Below are 19449 nucleotides of genomic sequence, written 5' to 3'. Positions count from 1 at the left end.
TCTATTCACTATTGATCTTGTTCTCCCAAGAAACTTCAGCAAGTCACTTTCTTTGTGCATGATGGATCCTATTGTGTTAAGACTGTTCTTGCAAAGTTTAATGAGAGAGATTGGCATTTTACCACTATATAACAGGTGATCAATTTTATAATAATGCGAGGAATCAGCAATAGAAGCTAAAAATGAATTGGATTCCCATCATGGTCTACCTTAGGAATTATTTTCCATAAGGTAGATTTTCTTTTTTGGTGCCAGTTTGTCCGTGTTTGAAGATGTGATCATTAACATTAATTAGCATTAATATCCAATGTAGGGAGAGGCAGTTAAGGGATTAGAAAGCTAAAAAGTATCCTCACACTCTGGAAGAAATTTTTCTTCTAATTATAATTGCTGAAATTAATAAAATATTAACCATGTGGTTTTTATACCCACAGCCGTCATTTCATATCCGTGATCTGATGTACAGGTTTATCAAAAGTTAAATTTGGATTGTCAGAAATTTGTTAATGTATAATTAAAGCATCATTTTATAGTATTTCATATACGTTCTTCTAAAAGAAGACTGAGTATGTTTATATAAACGTTTGAACGTGTGAAAGGGGGAGCGATGGAGAGCATTATCAAAGAATACTTCACTTTTCACCAGGGTCGATACCTTGCCACCAGAGTAATAACTGCAGGGAGGCCTTTTCTCATTTAATGCTTACAAACAACTGCCCGATGAAGTCGTCCCCATGAAAAGTCACGTATGACCCCGTAAGACGCTAATTTCAACACAGAGAAACTCTCCTGCTCTCATTCCCAATATTGAGGAAAATTCTGAGCAATGTGTAGAATATTAAGTAGCAGAGGGCTTTCTTGTTAAGAGTCTGTGTACATACCGACCAAAGTTTTAATGACTATAATGGTCTAAATATTCCGTGTTTTAGTGATGTAGACTATTCTCACTCATTGTTTCTATTTCAGCTGAAAGTCATCACTCTCTGTTGGTTCCTTCCAACAGTTCTTAGATTGTGTTTTTGCGAAATCCTGATCTTCAGAGCAGAATAATCATACTCCTTTTTGTAATTGTTCAAGTATATTTATATAACTGAAAGAGTCCTGGAAGGTTGAATTGAGACTTTTCCTCCAATCTGTAGACGCGAGCACTAAGGAGTGTATGTGTGTATCTGTGTGTAAAGATAAGTTTTGCAGCATTTTTCACAAGTTAACATCTTCATCTACGTTGTATTTATTACTGAAGATAGGGATGCTTTAATCTGTATGTGGTCCATTGCACACAGTAGGAGCTTATCAATCCTGTTGACCCATTGAGTCATTTTGCGATCTGTCCTTCTGTTTGTGGGAACAATTTAATTTGAACCTGTATGAAAAATTAATGTGGATACTTTCCTTTAAAAACCTCCGAGGGAAAGAACTTTATAGTCTTTTATTCTTAATAGTAAGTGTAAGCTCTTCCATTTATAATTCAGGATTCACTGTTGCCACTTCTTTTCTTTAGTGAAGTCAGTGTTAAAGAATGGTTTCCCGGTAAGTCAAAGACTGCTGCCTGACATTGTATTGTAAAGCCCAGTTCTGTTGTGAGCCAGGAGTTTCTGTGGATGGAGCACTCCTATTTACCCCTTCTTCCTCCAGAGACCACATTAAAATGATAGTAAAGGAATAAAAAATACATAAACCAACAACAGAAAGAATTGAAGAGAGACCAGTACAGAAAAGAAATTTCAAAAATGTGCCTGCGGCTCGAAAGCCCATGAAGGGTTGGTGACTGCCAAAGCTTGGTGGGGACCACTGCAACCCCACACTTGGTGGGGGGGTACCTTGGAGCCCCTGCAGTGCTGGGTGGGTGGGAGTCCCAGGTGGGGCTGGGAATGGCAGGGTTTAATGGGGTGCCTGCGGTCAGAACACTTCCCAGGCTCTATGTCCCCCACCCTGTTGGGACAACAGAGGACTAGAGACCATGTGTATCCTCCGGGCTCATCGCTAAAGAAATGGACGAACTGCCTGGGGAGAACAGGAGAGGCTAGTTTGGGGGTTTGCTTCCCAGATGGGAGTTACCGAACGCTCACTCCGAGCCACAAGCCCCTGCTTCGGGACAGAGTCTCCCCTTCAGGTGTTCTGTGGTCTCCAACTGAAGTGTGATGCATGACCATGGGCCACCAGACACCCCAGGAGAGCCTCTGATAGGAGAGAGAAGGAGGGAGATAAACCACAAATCACCCCCCAAGTCAGAGGCTGCAGGGCATGTAGGGGGAGAAAATCCTCTGGTTACTGGATTGAGAGGTTTTGAAAATGGCAGAAAAAGCTCTAGAAGAAGGGAACAACCAAAGAGCAAGACAGAACCAAAAATATGACCCGACAAAATAAAGTCAAAGAAACTTTGGTTGAAAGTGAGTCTAGAAAATTGCCATGAAGAACAAAAAAGCCTTTGTGTGTTTAGAGTCTTAAGATACACGAATGTTTGGCTTTTCTTTTATCTAGAGTAGATCTGAGTGAAAGTGGCTCACTGCCCGTTGTAATTATTCTCCCCGTCTTTTCCGGTGAGTGGAAAGGCCTGATGTAGCCTGTCTTCCCCGTGGACCTGTCTGTTCAACCTGGTGACACAGACAAAGAGGAGAGGAGTATGTCCCTCTGAATTCAGCCTGGGTCTCAGTGTTCAGGATCTGCCTGAATGGGCAGCTCTGATGGGCAGCTTTGTACCGCAGACCAGTGTCCAAAGCAGACGGCCTCCTTGAGAACTAAGGAATTCTCTGTGTTTGCATGTGCTTGATGGGCCTGGAAGTCCAACACGACTGGTGTTTTCCCAAATCCTGAAAAAAAAAAATATGATCTTCTACCTTTTATTTGGAACCATTTTTTTTTTTAAGTAATCTCTACACCCAATGTGGGGCTTGAACTAATGACCCAGAGATCAAGAGTCACATGTTCTAAGGACTGAGCCAGCCAGGCAACCCTATTTGGAACCCTTTTTATAGCTCTATAATCCCCAGAATGCTGTTGTCGGATTTGGGGGCTATCTCTGAATGTCTTTGCAAAAAAGCATGAGTGTGTGTGTTTTTTCTGAAACTCATGTTCATGATTGCTTCCTTCAGTGAGAGAGGGGTTCCTCCCCAAAATGAGGTGTTAAAATAGGAATGTAACTTGGATTTTTTAAAAAGCAAAGTTGAATAAAGTATATATATTATCTATGCTAAGTTTATGTAATATTAAAACTGAATAGGACCTTGAAAACATGTTCATGACAAGGTTGTACAAAGATCCTGATTTTATTCTTCTTATGAATAAAGAATGTTCTTATGAGGGACACCTGGGCGTCTCAGTCAGTTAAGCATCTGCCTTTGGCTCAGGTCATGATCCCAGGGTCCTGGGATCAAGTCCCACATCGGGCTCATCACTCAGCAGGGAGTCTGCTTCTCTCTCTGCCGGCCGCTCTCCCTGCTTCTGCTCACTCTATCTCTCTCTCTCTGTCTCTCTGACAAATAAATAAAGAAAATCTTAAAAAAAAGAATCTTATGAACTCTCAGGAGTATCTCTGTATAAGTTAAAAACATGGGGAAGTGATTTCAATGTTATAGACAAACTCTTATCCATCTACTTTGTTTTCATTTTAATCATTTCTTTCTTGCTGTAGAGTTCGCATTCGATGTCGTTGGGAGTGTGGTATGTTGTAGGTCTTCTGAAATTTAATGTGTGGATCATCTGATGGAAAAGATAATGACCGTAGGGCAAGGAATTTTTATCCTATTTGAGAAAGAGATAGTTCTTACATCCATCCTAGTTGATTTTGAATCTTTGAAGAGAGATGTTCTGTAGTAAATGAAAATTTATAGTCTTAGAATTTTTAACTAGAAACTTATGTGGACCCCCAGGAGAGTACAGATCAGCTTCTATTGCAATGAATTCTAAGGAATTTCTAAGCAATTTTTATTGTACTAAAATTTAACTGAATTCAGTTATTACTTAAAATAAGTCCATTGACTGAGAATTGTAGACTTGTTAGGCATAGTTTTTTTTATATATATGGCAGTATTTTCTGCAATAGATTTTAATTTGAACATTTAGAGTTTTGAGAACTAAATGTTGACTGAAACAGTTTTTCTTTTAAAAGTCACAGTATTTGGGACACCTGGGTGGCTCAGGCAGGTCATGATCTGCCTTCAGCCAGGTCATGATCCCCGGGGTCCTGGGATGGAGTCCTGCATCGGGCTCCCTGCTCAGCGGGGAGCCTGCTTCTCCCTCTGCCTCCCACTCCCCCTGCTTATGCTCTTTCTCTTTGTCAAATAAATAAAAGCTTAAAAAAAGTAACAGTATTCCTGAGAACTGTTCCCTTTCTACTTCTTTAATCAAAAGTTGTTGGTCTATCTTTATAACTAAGATACATTTTTTCAGGGAGAGTAATTTGTCCAGATATTCTGTGGTGCATAAAATATTGCTTCAGAGTCTCGTGTAGAGACATTAATGGATAGTTATAGGGCCTCTGGACCGGAGGGCTCACAAGGTATAAATTTCAGAAGCATCTCTAGTGTTCTCTTACTGTGACTCAACCCAGTTCAATTTCAACATTGCACGATGTCTTCATAGGGTGATGGCATATTTAAAAATTTTTAATTTAAATGTTCACTTTGATTATGTGGATGTTAGAATCAACCCTTAAGTGAACAATTGAACTTTCTTCTTGTAGTGGATATGGACATAAAATCTTTCGAGTATGGGACCATTTTTCGCTCAACTATGCTGATTGTCATTTTTTGGTAAAGAGATAGGGAATGCATATTTACTGGGTGCAGTTGTATATTGTCTTCATCTTGAAACATTTGGTTAGACAGTCATTTTCATTTTATCTCTGTCATGCCTACAGTTTAAATAACTGATTTATCTGTATGCAAAAGGTTTGAGAATCATAGATTCCCACGGAAAGACTCCTAGTAGGATTGGTGTTTGCATGCTTGAGTTTGAGGCTGGCTCTGACCTTGTTTATTCTCTGTACTTGGGAAAAGTTAGTTAGGAACATCCCCCTCAGAATACTGTTATTATGATCACAAGACACAGAGTAGGTTAAAGTTATACTTGTAAAGTATAAGGTGAATATGAATTTTAATTCATTTGTCTTGTATACCATGCCTTTTGGTCTTCTCAGTAACTGTGGGCACTCATGAGGGCTGTCTCCATCCATTCACCTCCTGTAACAACAACAACAAAAACCGCCCTCTGCGGGCCTTACAAACAGCAGAAATTTATTTCTCACGGTTCTGGAGGCTGGAAGTTCAAGATAAGGCACCAGCAGATTCCACTTCCTGGCTCAGAGTTGGTTCCTTCTGTCGGCATTTCACGTGGTGGGAGGGTTGAGGAAGCTCTCCGGGGTCTCATTTATGAGGGCACTGAGCCCATCAAGAGGGCTCCCCCCTCCTGACCTCATCTAAACCTAATTACCTCCCAAGGGTTCCGCCTCCTGATGGAGTCGCATTGAGCATTAGCATTCAGTATGAATTTGGGGGAACACAAATCATTGAGTACACAGCAAGGGGCTAATTTAGAAATGGGTATAACATTGAAAAATGACGGTTACGCTTTTTAATGACGGAAAGGACACAGGAACAGTTCCTGGCCCAAACATATGCATTACCTCGTGAGTGTGCATGTAGAAAATAAGGAAGATGATATTTTATTTGAGCAAAAAGTCTAGTGGTAGAAGCTGATGAATGGGTGAGTTGCTGCTTGTTAAGCAGGGCCGTGGTTAGGACGCTATAGCTGAAAGCTGGACTTTGCAGCTTTGTCTGGATCCCTTTGTGTTGCCTGAATTCTTCCACTTTGATTTTGCTCTTGGTCTTACGATCCTTAACGGGCGAGGGAGGGATACTGACTGAGATGCAGGTTAGTGATCAGAATAGCAGGTGTTGCTACCGTTCCCCCTTCTGTTGGCGACCATGCCAACGCACGTTCCCAGTTTCAGTCTGGAATTTGTGGGAAGGAACAATAAATAGTTGGTGAGCTGTGTAATAATTTAATATACACTTATAACAAAACAAGAGCTGCTACTTATTAATTGTCTGGTATGTGCCTGGTATGGTTACATTTTATTGATGTGTGTATCTTCTTTAATCCTCCTAGCAGCCCATAAGCAAAAATGGTGATAGCACTGTTGCACTGATGGGGAAAGAGTATACGATAAATCAATAAATCGGGTAAATTACTCAAAGTTATAGCCAGTGATGGCAGAGCCCACTGTGGAGGCTAGTTCCCTCTCATGCCATGACTCTGCTTTTCCCTCTACATCATTATAGCCTCGTTGCCTTCTGTGATAACTCTGTTCCTTGAGGCTTGAGCAAGAAATTGTTGCATGATACCTCTGCAGGACAAAGCAATGTGCAAACCACTCGAGTGTGGAACCTTTCTCGGAGGCTAAGTGTTGGATGGGTTCTAGGCCGTGCTCACCAGCCTGCTGGCTCTCCACGTGTTCCACAGGATGGGTGCACGTGAATCTGGGTCATGCTTCTCCTGTGTTGCTGACTCCATGGAGCCTGGGATGCCCCAGGAAGGCTCAGGGCCTCTCCTGGGCGTGGACGTCACCTGGTGAAGCCTTTGGAGATCTGTACTTTGGGGGATGTGCCAGGAATTTACCTGTTTCTCTAGTCTCGGGTTCTAAGCACTTGGAGATTGTTGGCTTCCAACGTCTGAAATTTCTTTCTTCAAAATGTCTCAGATACATCCCTTCCTTGCTCGCAGCGTGGTCCCCGCGGTTTGGGGCCCCATCCCTTTTGTCCTTGGAGAGCTGTAGCAGCTTCTTACCTGGGTTTCTCTGCCATTAGCCTCTTTTGTTTCCATTCAAGCCTCTGTGCTATTTTCAGATCCGTTTTATGCAGAGATTTCCCGTTGATTAAATGTGCCTGCTTTCTGGGGCTGTCGCTTGGCGTTGTTCCCCAGAGTCCTGTGCTCAGACTGGGCTGGAGTCGGCCGATGACTGCGCTGCCTTCGTCCACTTCCTCCCTCCCTGGGCCGCTCTCCTCCGTTGTGTCTCTCAGTCGGATAGTCCCTTCTTCCTCTTCTCCACCAGCAAAATCCTTCTGTGTAATTCAGAGCCTGCTGCTATTTTTCCACCTGGAAATTGTCCTCTGACTTCTGTCCCTCACTGATCTTTTCCTTCTTGGAACCCCTCCCCCCACCCCCGAATTCTGTGCTTTATGATATTTTCTTTTTACTCACGGAAGTTTCTGAGTAGATTATCCTAAAACTTCAGGGCCCCCTATTCTTTAATCCCTCTGATGCCCAGCAAAATCAGTAGGCATAAAGTCACCCGTTGTGGACGGATTTCTTGTCGCCGTGTTAGCTCTTCACCGTGGTGCTTTAAAATGAAGAAAAGTAACGAAATAACACATATGTACAGAAAAGTGCTGTGATTTTAAACTTAACCTGATACTCCCCTGCTGTGCTGAAGTGTTTTGTTTTGTTTTCTTCTTCTTTTTTTGTCTCGCCAGCAATCAAAGAGAAGTACACAGACTGGACAGAATTCCTCATTCGTGATTTGACTGGCTCCCGGACGGCACCTGCCAACCTCCTGGAAGGTGTATGTATTATTGTTATTCAGCTATTCTGTGTCTGAAGCCTCACGGTCACATGAGCACCTTTGCCTATATCCTTCGGCAGGTACACGTGTACATGTGGATATCTCTATCCAGATAGCCTAACTTCCTGTTTTTTTCCTGAATTGTTTAGGTTAATGATTCTCATGGCACCGAAGTGTCTTCACCTGTGGTACAATCAATAAGTGGAAAATTGGCTTCTGTGTGAACACATTTTTAAGTAATACTGTGTTAGGATATCTTTCCACTATCCTATACATGTAAGCCTCTGTCCTATATTCGCGAATATAAATAAAATCCCGGAGAAGACCTGTTTTGTAGAGATGACCACAGAGCATATTCGTGCTCTCTTATAGTCTTGGAGCGTGTTGATAGATGGTTCCATTGACTATTCCATTCTGGATGCATAACCTCACGCTAACAGCACACACGTGTTGAGTAATAATCGAATTAGCCTCCCTTATGAAAACAAGAGGAGAACTGGCTAATCATATTTCAGTGTGGTTAAGGTGTGCTTAAGGTACCGAAGAAAAAACAGTTTAATCTGCAATCTTGATGGTTCATTTGACAATAATTTTATGATAAAGCATTTTAATATTTACTATATATAATAGAACAGAAGGAGCACTGTACTGTCATAAGTAATTATTGAGGTACCAAGTCTGTTTGAGGAATGCTCCCCCCAAAAAGGGGGGAAACATAGTAAATAACAGGAATACGATGTGGATTGTGACGGTATGATTACTCTCTTAACGTTAACTATGAATTTCCCTCCTCTCATAAATGACATTGACTTTTGGAACACTACTGTCTAATACACAGTTATCCGGTTTCATTCTGTGAAGATTTTGCCTGGTGTATTTGCTTATCTTAATGGCTCCTAATTTGTTTGGTTAACAAATCAAAATGATGATTCTTCACCCTTTCAGAAGGACAAAATGTCTTACTCTGTTCATTTTTTTTTTTTTTAACATATTTGCCTACAAGGCTGACTGAACAATCACCCTTTTCATGTGCTAACGTGCTGAGAAGGTTTCTTATACGGGGCAGTAATTATATATATATATATGTATATATATATATATATACATTCTCTAAACCAACTATGGGATCAAGTGTAGAAATAACTTTACATAATTGTCTAATGTAGCTGATCATTAATGTGTATTATACATGTCATTGACACGTATTCATGCTTTGCCCAAAGTATGAGAGAGTGACATTATAAGATGAATGTCTGTTGAGTCATGGGGTAAGTTGATAGCCCCATAGTCTATGGGAAAATAGACATTTAGCTACCACGTATTTTCTAGCAGGAGGCCAATTTGGTGTAACTCTTCTTAAAAGCATGCTTATTTCTAACAAATGCAGTTTTATCTGGGAAGGGTGATTTGTTTGGTGAGAACCGAGCACAAACTGTTATGTTCTGTTTACTTGTGATTCTTGTTGTTGGACAGAGGGCTGGGTGGGATGAACGTGTGTGTGGAAGGAGCGGGAAGAGGATGGGGGTGGAGGGAAACACCAGACTGTTTGCCAGTAGCTTGGATGATGGTGTGAAAAAATATTATCTTCTGCTGTCATCTGTTTCCATGAGAACCTTAAAATAAAGTTTAAAATAAGGAGTTTTGCTTCTGTTTAAACAGCCTCTGCGAGGGAAAGGCCCTATAGACCTCATTACAGTTGATTCCTTAATAGAACTTCAGGATTCTCAGAGCCCTTTTCAGTACTGGATAGTTAGTGTGATTGAAAATGTTGGAGGAAGATTACGCCTTCGCTATGTGGGATTGGAGGACACTGAATCCTATGACCAGTGGTTGTTTTACTTGGATTACAGACTTCGACCAGTTGGTTGGTGTCAAGAGAATAAATACAGAATGGACCCACCTTCAGGTAAGGGCCAAAGCTTTTGCTGCTGCAAAGTATTTTGGTAAAAGATGTGATATTTTCCTGGATGTGTCTCTGAAGAGTTTGTTAGCTCCGTGGTATCATTTACACATGTGTATGTGAATATTAAGCATTTTAACCTCAGAATACTCTTCTATGGGAAATAGAACTCAAGACCTCAGTAAATAGTGTTCTAAAAGGAGAAAGCAGTAGAGGCTGTGCTGAAGTTGATCTCATTCCTTTGGAATCACTGATTCACAAATGAAAGACACAAGGACCAGGACTTGGTCATATTCTCCCTTTTTCTTTAGGAATTTTGACAGTCTTGGAAGTAGATGCCAAAATCTCTGTCTGCCCATACATCCTCCATTCATCCACCCCCCCCACTCATCCATTCATTTATCCATCTGTCTCCATTCATCCATATCCCTCCCTCCATCCGTCCATCCACCCACCCATCCACTTACCCACCTATACATCTACTCACCCTCCAGCCTCCCACCTATTTGCCCCCCGATCTCCTTCGTCCATCCATCCATCCATCCGACTATCCAACCAAATGCTGTTATATAATCTGTCCTGACCTGGAAATAGCAAAGAGGAAATCATCATACTTTTTTCTGGCACGTCATGGATTTTAATTAGCTCCAAATGCCCTGTCAAATGACTTTCTGCAGACTTAATTGGATGGAAGAATGCATTATGCTTCCTGATGTACCTCACTGGGCAAAAATCTCCCTGTTCACAAACTAACCATTCTTGAATGTTTACTATGTGTCAGGTGATTTTACATCTGCTGTGTTGTTTGTTTTGATTACAAAAAGTGCTCCATGTTTGGTGTGAATATTTCCTTTTCCACCAGAGAAAATTTGAGACTGAGGTTAAGCTACTTGTCCAAGGTCATCTAGCTTGGAGAGAGGGGATATACTATAGTTCAAATTCCTAGGCCCTTTGCTTATTTCTTCCCATCCCCCAGCTGCCCATACTAGACTTACCAACCTTTTGATGGATATCTTCAGAACAAAAAATGTTGGATCCTTATAGAGTTAAAGACATCAAGGTAGAAATATTAATTTCTTCCAGAGATTGCTGGTTTTCATTCTGATCAATTTCACCAGGTATATTGGAAGTGAAGAGCCAAGTCCTTTGTTAAAATTGCCAGAGATTTTTTTTTTCCCCTATTAGTTGCTAGTGCTAGTCTCGAGTACACGAAACCGAGGACTTGCATTTTTCCTTTCTGTCACTCAAGGGCTTTAATTGAAAAAAAAAATTTTCTTGGTTCTGTATGTCATGGATTTGCATTTGTGTTGAGTTTGACAGGCATATAGACACGTAACATGGTATTTTATTAGTAGTATTGTTGTCAACATTTTGAGAAGCAGCCAGGAAATCCATTTCTACCCTGAGTAATTTTGGACTATGATGACAAACAAAGGGCCTGTCAGTGTTGAGAAAAGATCTAAGCTCACATTTGCCTTGGGATTCATAACCTAGCAGGAGAAATTTACTTTGTGTGGGAAGTTGGGTGTATAAATCTTAGCTTAGTATCTAATTGCTTTATAAATTTTGGGAGATCCCTACATTTGCCAGTGTGAACATTTATAGCAAAGCAAAGGATTATTAGTGGCTTCTTAGGTTCTGTTCAGTGTGCCTTTGCTGTGAAGTCATGGGACTCATACTCAAAAGCAAGAATGGAAAGTGTCACCATAGAAACTTGGGAAATATTTGCAAAGGAGAGCGCTCTTTCTCTTTTGTAGATAATTTAATGTCTTTATAAGATAAGAATAAATTGTGTTTACTTGTCTTAATAATTTTCTGGACACGAGTTGTCCATTGCATGGAAGAATTCGTGGGTGTCCTTCAAGAGCTTGGAGAAGGCATTCATTGTTAAGAAGTTATTTTCCCAACATTTAAATTGTTGGCAAGAGAAGTTTTGTATGAGAAGAGGAAAATAAAAGGCAAAAGGACACTCCAAATGTGGCCTTTAGTTCTTCAGATGCAGCAGTTGCAAGATGAAAACTGGATTCTCTTGCTTCATTTAGCAGAACAGCATGTGGGGCTGCAATTATTACCCATGTGTTTTATTATTTTTTTAAAGTTTTTATTTAAATTCTGGTTAGTTGACATACAGTGTTACATAAGCGTACTATATAGTGAGATACAGTGAGTCAGCACTTCCGTACCTCACCCAGTGCTCATCACGACAGGTGCACTCCTTCATCCCCATCACCTGTTTCCCCCACCCCCACCCATCTCCCCTCCGGTCACCAGCAGTGTGTTCTCTAGCGTGAAGACTCTGTTTCTTGGTTTGTCTCTCTCTCTCTCTCTTTTTCCCTTTGCTCATTTGTTTTGTTTTTTAAATTCCACACATGAGTGAAATCATATGATATTTGTCCTTCTCTGACTGACTTGTTACACATAACATTATACTCTCTAGCTCCATTCATGTCATTGCAAATGGCAAGATTTCAACCTTTTTGATGGCTGAGTAATACTCCATTGTATATATATACACACCACCTCTTCTGTATCCATTCATCAGTCAGTGGACACTCAGGATGCTTCCATAATTGGGCTATTATTTACAATAATACATATTAATAATAATATGTAATAATAATACGTGTTACTTTGGGTTTGTGTAAATTAACTTCAAGACCCAGAGTAACTTAAAACTTACATGGTAGTGCTCTTTGCTTAACTGAAATGTAGGTGGGAATAAAATTTTAGGCTTGCATAAAGATACTAGCTATTGTTCTTAATCCCGAGTGTTGAGTGTTAAGTGGTGTGAGAGGGAGATTTGGAGGTGTGGGGGCCCAGGGCAGAGGATAGATGCTTCGGGTGCACCATGAGAGGAAGCCGTGCGACCCCCCAGCCTCCCTGCCCGCTGGACTGGGTGTCCCCATGAACTGCCGTCATCGTGAAAATGGACCACTTGATCTCTCTACTTTTTAAAGGGCACGATATTTCTCAACTGTTCAGTACCAAGAAAGGTAGAAATAGGAAATAGAAAGTAGCTAGTTTTCAGAACCTCTAGGAAAAGGGGCTGCTTTGATGCTGTCCACCAGGGAAGCTTACAGTCACTGTGCCTTTTCATTTCTGGCCTGAGTCAGAGAACACAGGTTGGGGCTTCGCACCCTGGCCTATCCAGGGGTCATGTAGGTGCTGGCGGAGTAGGTCAAATCCAGCTTCTGTGAAGAATGGGTGAGCGGGCAGGAAGTGGTGAAATGCCAGGTGATCAAGGAAGGGCGGCAGTAGCTAAAGTCCTTAGTGGTCCAGGCTTTATCAAGAACTGTACAATATAGTAATTCAGCACTTCCCTCCATCACCCGGTACTCATCATGACAGGTGCACTCCTTCATCCCCATCACCTGTTTTCCGCCACCCCCCACCCACCTCCCTCCGGTGACCAGCAGTGCGTTCTCTAGAGTGAAGACTCTGGTTTTTGTTTTTTGTGCTTTTGGTTTTTTTATTTGTTTTTCATTTTTGTTTGTTTGGTTTTTGCTTGAAGGACCTTTAATGAAGGCCAGAAATACAATGTGGAGCAAGAACCATGCAGAAGGGTTCTGTTCCAGGCATTTTGCCTTGTACAAGTAGAATGAAGTCGCCAGGTCAGACTTTTAACTGGCATTATTTCAGACATTGTTCCAACTCCTTCATCTTACAGTAGAGTCTGAAGCCTCGAGGTTAATGACTTGGTGGGTCAAGGTCACACCACGAAGCCAAGCTGCAGCTAGAACACTGGCGTCCAAACTCCCAGCCCAGGTCTCCTTCTCCTCCATTACACTAACATTGGGAATTGACAAAAGAAAGGGGGAATAGGAAGGGTGATTTTTTCCATAAGTTAAATCAGCTTTAAAAGCCAGGCAGATGTGTTGGAGTCCCTTTCAGCTTCAGTGTTGAACGGAAGGCAAACCGCATTCATTTAGGGACTTTCTGGCACATTGGCCTCCCCTGTGACCCACCGGGGTGCTAAGCATGCCCTGTCTTTGGGGCGCTGTTCTTCTAGATGTAGCATGGCCCACCACCCTCGCTTTGTTCAGACCTGAGAGGATTTTAGTAGCCCCTCGAACTGAACATCTGGGTCTGAGTCTCTGCTGTCTCCCCAGTGTCTGACCCAGTGCCTGGCACGTAGTAGGTGCTCAGTGAATATTCGTTGAATGAATTGACTGAATAAAAAGTTGGGTATGTCTGGAGGGAGGGCAGGAACCAGCCAAGTCCACCTTCTAGGAGCCAGATAATTGATGGGGCTGTGGATGCCCATCTGGAGTGGAGGGCCTGGAATGAAGGACACCCCCAGAATGGCAGGGGCTGTGCTGTCCTCTTTGCCCCTGATGTGGGAGGGGAGCTTTTGAAGACAGGGTCAGATCAAGGAGAGATGCTCTGCTATTCAGCACCCAGCATGGCTCCAGGACCTACTCCATGCACAGGAATATGGCCTGTGGGCTTCCTGATCATTTTTGTTCCTCTAGAGGAGTTCATGTGTGCCTCCAGCTTGAGGAAGCTGGCGGAGTAGGAAAAACTTGGACTTGGAGCCAGGGTCCAAGTTAGCTTCTCCTTACACTTCTGTTCCTCCCTACAGAGCCCTGGGAAGTACCTCTACTTTCCTCCTCTGTGAAATGGGGGTAACTGTACATTTGCTGTGCTGCTGAGTGTCACAGTGTACCGCAAGCGATTGGCGTTTTCTGGGTATTCAGTCTGTAAACAGAGTTTTATGGTTACATTTGGTTTTCTAAGAAATTTAAGTAGGTCGTTGAGGTCAGGAGTTTTTTAGAGATTCCCCCCTGCTTTCATATTTCTGGATGCTCAGAAAGCGACGTGGAGTCTTACATGTTTTTGCAGAAACTAAGGACACGAAACTTTGTGAGGTCTTTCTCATCTCTAGATGTTTTTCCATATGTATATATATTTTGCCTTCTCAATCTTTATGTCAGCGTTTCCTTTTCCTTTTTCTTTTCTTTTTTCTTTTTCTTTTAGATAATTCCTGGAGTCGAGAAGCTTGTGAACTATTTCTTAGTCGAGAAACAGCCCCCAAACGCTTTCTGTATCAGGTAGCTCAAGTGGCCATAAAGAAATGCCAGTGAGTGGTGGGTTCAGACGACACAGATGATTTTCTCACAGTTCTGGAGGCTGGAAGATCCCAGATGAGGGTGTCGGCAGGGTTGAGTTCTGGGGAGAGCCCACTTGCTGATTTGTGGATGGTCTCTTCTTTATGTGCACACGGAGAGAGAGACAGAGAGCTCTGGGGTCTCTTTTATAAGGGCACTAATCCCATCACGGGGACCCCACCCTTATGATCTCATCTAACCTTGATTACCAACTCCCCCCCCCCCCCCCCGAAGGCCCCATCTCCAGATACTATCCCGTTGGGGGTTAGAGCTTCAACATATTACTTGGGGGGAGACATGAACATTCAGTTCTATAGCCTTCCCAACATCTGTTAACAGCCATAGACCAGTCTTTGCTCACTGGTGAGAGAAGGAAGGAGTGCTGGTTGCAGGGTACGTGAAGAAGGGGATCACGCCCCCAGGTCTTCATTTAGTCTGAGGCTGTGAGCTGGTGGTCTCACGCCCCTCTCCTGCTTTCTGCAGCTCTCACCTTTTCAAGAGCTGGCCAAACGCTTGCTCAGAGGGGGATCGCCTCACCTTCACGTAGGCTTCTAGATAAAGATGGATCAGGCCCGATTTTAATTGCTTATTACTTCCCCACAAACAAATCGACATGATACACTCTATTAAATTACCTGCAACACAATCATTTTAAGAAAATGGTTTATGTTCTTTTAATGGTGCTATTTATTGTCCATAAACTTGTCGGTGTAACCAAGCGCCTCTCTGGCTAATGAAACACACACATGGAATATTGTTCTCTGCTTATTGAAACCATTAGGTGTGTAGCTTTTGCAGGTGGTTGAGCATACTGAAAAAAGTGCATCTGATTTTCACCTTTTAAGAGAAGTGGGCCTTGCCATAGGGTTACATTCCATATTAGGGCTTTATAGCCTCAGAAAGAAGACAAAGGATCTTAGGATTATAGGACAGAGACCCAAATCCTGAGGAACCTGGGTTTCTTGGTCTATTCAGGCTGCTACAGAGAATAAATAGCACAGACCTGGTGGTTTCTAAACGGCAGCATTCATTTCTCACACAGTTGTGGAGGCTGGAAACCTGAGATGCAGGCACCCTCAGATTTGATGTCTGCTGAGGGCCCGGCCTGCTTCCGGGGTCACAGACCTTCTTGCAGTGTCTTCACGTGGGGGGAGGGACGAGGGGGCTGTCTGGGCTCTCCTTTGTAAGGACACTAATGCCATTAATGGGGGCTCCCCCCCATGACCTCCCAAAGGCCCCACCTCCTAAACATCACTTTGGGGGTTAGGATTTCAACGTATGACTTTGGGGGGACAGCAACATTCAGCCCGTGGTCCCAGGCTTCTGGTTTGCTGGGAGAGAGATGGCATCAGGAGGACTGGGGGCTCGACTTTCAGGGATGACGTGGGCCCAGTGGTGCCCTGCCAGGTGCGTGTGGACACAGGTGTCAGGAAGGGCGAGCATCCTTGTGGGGGTCTCTAGGTCACCTGGCTTCGGTTCTGGGAGTCCAGCTCGAACTCTGGCCAGCTGGGCTTTTGCTCTAAGTCTTGCATAGTTTTCTTGAACTATCCTTCTCTTGCCCTCCTCTCTGTCTCAGGGGCTCCTCCGCCCCCAGACCACGGGAGTTCAGGCGCCAACACGGTGCACCTTCTCCTGCCTTTTCCCACCTTTCCTGTCTTGTCTTTGGCAGTCGCCATCCTTTCTCATGACTTGCTTCTCCTTTTACTACTATGCCAAGGCTGAACTCCCTGGCCAGCTTCCAGATCCCTGGGAAAGTGAATTAGTTCTCGCCTACTCGGGAACCCTAGGCTCTTGCGTGTTGTTTCCGTCCTGAGCCCCTCATGACCTGCTGCTCTGGTGCGCTCAGGTCTTTCCCTCCTAGAGCCCTCTGAGTTGCCTCTCCTCCACTGGGATTTTGACGCAGTGCCCCTGAGCTGAACCATCTTCCCATCCTCCTGGGACAATTCAGAAGGCTGTGAACCCGTCCCTCTTCCTCCTTTGTGGGACCCCGTGATGCACGATGTCTCCCTCAGCACCCCTGCTCACCTGTGGATGTTGGAGGGACCATTCCTCCGTTTTCTGCACAGGTGTTAACTGGGGCTTCACTGTGTTCCCCTAAATATGTCAGAAGCTACTAAGAGGAATCACATTCTATTCTTGTTCTGATATAGAAATGCCAAATTGGAAAAAAAAAAAAAATTCCCCGAGGTAGAAGAATGTAAATAAAAGGCTTAAAATATCCACAGTAGAGCCTCTCTTGTTATTAATAACCGTTTACGGGACTTTTCGTAACCGACCGTGAGTGACAGGGGGCTGTGCCTTGATAACCTGACTCCTTCCGGCAGCATCTCTCTCCCATCCTAATTATGGGAGTCTGAAAAGACTCAATAAACTGCTTGAAACACAGGAGCTTCAGGCTCAAGGTGAGTTCAGAAGCTGTGGGCATCGAAATATACGGCTGCATGCTGAAAAGCAGACATGCAAGAAATTAAAAATATAGCCCCAAAGGTTTAATGTCGCCTTTTAACTGTGCTTAAATTCATATTCATGTCCTGTCTGTCTGTCTGAAATAGCCTGGGTTGATATAGGGAAGGTATAAACATATCTCCTTCAAGTGAGTGCTTCTGCAAATCCTATTTTGATAAGGTCTTAAATCCGTTGAAATCAGATCATAAAATCCCCCTGCAGTCTCAGCAATCGGTGAAAACAGTGCTCAACAAATTTTTTCTTTCAGTTTTGCATTCAGCCAGAGTAACCTCCGTTCGTAAATCTCTCTGCCCACCCCCCTCCCCCCACCCCACTGCCTGGGGGGAAAATATGGGCAACATGTGGTGTGTTAGCAACATTTCAAGTGTAAATATTAAACTTGGTTGGTAAATTTTAATTTACCTTTTAATAATTTTCTGGCTTACAGGGTCTATTTTTAGCATACGAGAGCTTAGAGATCTAGTGAAAAATATGCTGTAATATCTGAAAATGCCAGACAAGTCATTTCTAGTTTAGAAATTTATCCGATAACAAGTTCTTCATCAGTGGATATTACTTCCCAGGTGATTCATGGAATTTGGGGCAGCGGATGACTGAGGATGGTGCTAATGTGATTTATGCCAATAAATTACTTATGGAATGCCCATAGAATGCATGAAAATGTTCCCCGAAGGGCCCTGTGAAGTTTAGTCTTCATTTCTGATCGCAGAGTCTCAGGTTGCTCTTTACCGTCAGAAAATCCCGTTAGCAGGTGGCCTTTTATGGGGCAGGGTGTAAGTTCTTATGGTCGCTGAGTATGCCGAGTGACTCTGAGAACTTGGCAGATATAAAATTCAAAGGGAGAACCACCCCGCAGAATATTTTAGTCCTTAAACGCTTATGTGGTTTGCTGTTGATACAGAAATCTATCCTTTGAAGATGGCGTCTGAGTGGAAATGTGCTCTGGAAAAATCCCTTACTGATGCCGCACACTTTCCTCTTCCAATGGAAGTATTTAAGGTAAGATGTGGGTTCGTGGCGACTTGTTTACTCTTCTCCACACTAACCGTTCTCCAGTGAAAAGTTTCTCACAGCCAATCATTTTCCACGGTTGGAAGAACTACCTGCTCAGCGGGGTCCCATTTGAAATGTTTAAAATGTTACCTGTGTGCTTTTGCCCTGTTTTGTCATCTTCACAAATTCCTCATATTACAGAAGCCTGGTTGGAATTCTGTGGCTTTACCGCTTTTCTCCATGTTGTATTATTATAGAATAATAACGCCTCGTGTGCGCTCCCTCACCCCTTAGGAAAGGAACAGGACACGTAGCAAGTCTATTTTTGGTATTTATTTGGTAAAAATAATAGAAAGTGATACTCCTCTTGATGGTTCAGTTTCCTGGATAGCCCGAGAAATGTGTGTGAGTATCCGAGGGGCAGTAGGCCTGGGGGTTGCTAACAGAAGGGAGGTGGACACACAACTGAAATGGATCACTAGGTTCTTACCACTGTAAAATGATGCCTGACCTTTCTACATAGATGAATACGAAGCTGTGGGCGATGATCCATGTGGGCCAGAGGGAGTCCCGAAACGTTCTCTCCCTCCCTGGACCCCAACTCCTTGGGCGGCTCAAACATGGTCGCTGTTGGCTGGAGGAAAGTGGTTTTCCAGGCCCGAGGGGGCACACTTCTGCCACACACGTCCCCCGAGGAGACCAAAATGCCGATGGTGTGAGGTGCCATGGGCAGCAAGAGTTTAGGACCTGTGCGCGGGCTTCCTGAATTTCAGTTACCCCGAAGGCCTCACTCAGAATTGGAACCCGTCACGGCAAATTGTGAACCTTCTCGATCTGCACTTTCCTTGTTGTAGAATTGGAGTTAAAAAGATGGCTTTTGAAACTAGGGATGAAATTATGTTCTGAGGTTATTGGGTAGATGACTTTTACAGTGTTTTGATCCTCCTGTATTAGAAGAACAGCATAGATGGAATAGGCTGCCAGGGGCTAGTGATCGCTGGAAGTAAAACGATGTCTTGGGCATTTTTTTTTTTTTTTTGCTAACTGATCGAATACTTCTTTCCTCACCTCTCCCATCCTCCCTCCCTCTCACTTCCTTCTTTCCTTCCTTTCTTGCTTTCCTGATAACATCCTGCCTGGAAAAGATAAAAGATAAGAAAGAAAAACAGCTTTTGCTTTTCCATAACTTACCTGGCTCCGTGGCCTCTGCGTGTCCCCCCGGGGACTCCGACAGTTGGTGTCCACTCTCTTCACAGTGGCCTTCGTAATATTTTAAGTGTATACACTGGATCATGTCCCTCACTTTTGACAAAATAGATTTTCTTTTGAAGTATATTCTACACCTGTGAGGAGCTCAAAGAGTAATGGATGAAAGCACGACAATGCACCTCCAGTCTAGACGTGAGAGGTCGCCACCAGAA

At 43.2% G+C, this 19449-nt stretch overlaps 1 protein-coding gene across 6 annotated transcripts in view; it reads left to right on the top strand.

Annotated features, from left to right (window-relative positions):
• SFMBT2 (Scm like with four mbt domains 2) overlaps nt 1-19449 on the top strand; it is a 221219-nt gene that overhangs the window by 95342 nt on the left and 106428 nt on the right. For all 6 annotated transcript variants that reach the window (XM_032425929.1, XM_032425927.1, XM_032425924.1 and 3 more), the window contains exons 5-7: nt 7473-7561; nt 9221-9467; nt 17937-18034. In XM_032425929.1, the coding sequence (XP_032281820.1) occupies nt 7473-7561; nt 9221-9467; nt 17937-18034 (434 nt within the window). The remainder of the gene's footprint in view (nt 1-7472; nt 7562-9220; nt 9468-17936; nt 18035-19449) is intronic.

The sequence above is a fragment of the Phoca vitulina genome, unplaced genomic scaffold (assembly GCF_004348235.1).
Source record: "Phoca vitulina isolate PV1807 unplaced genomic scaffold, GSC_HSeal_1.0 scaffold33, whole genome shotgun sequence".
NCBI classification, from domain to species: domain Eukaryota; kingdom Metazoa; phylum Chordata; class Mammalia; order Carnivora; family Phocidae; genus Phoca; species Phoca vitulina.
This window is presented reverse-complemented; position numbering and strand designations above follow the sequence as displayed.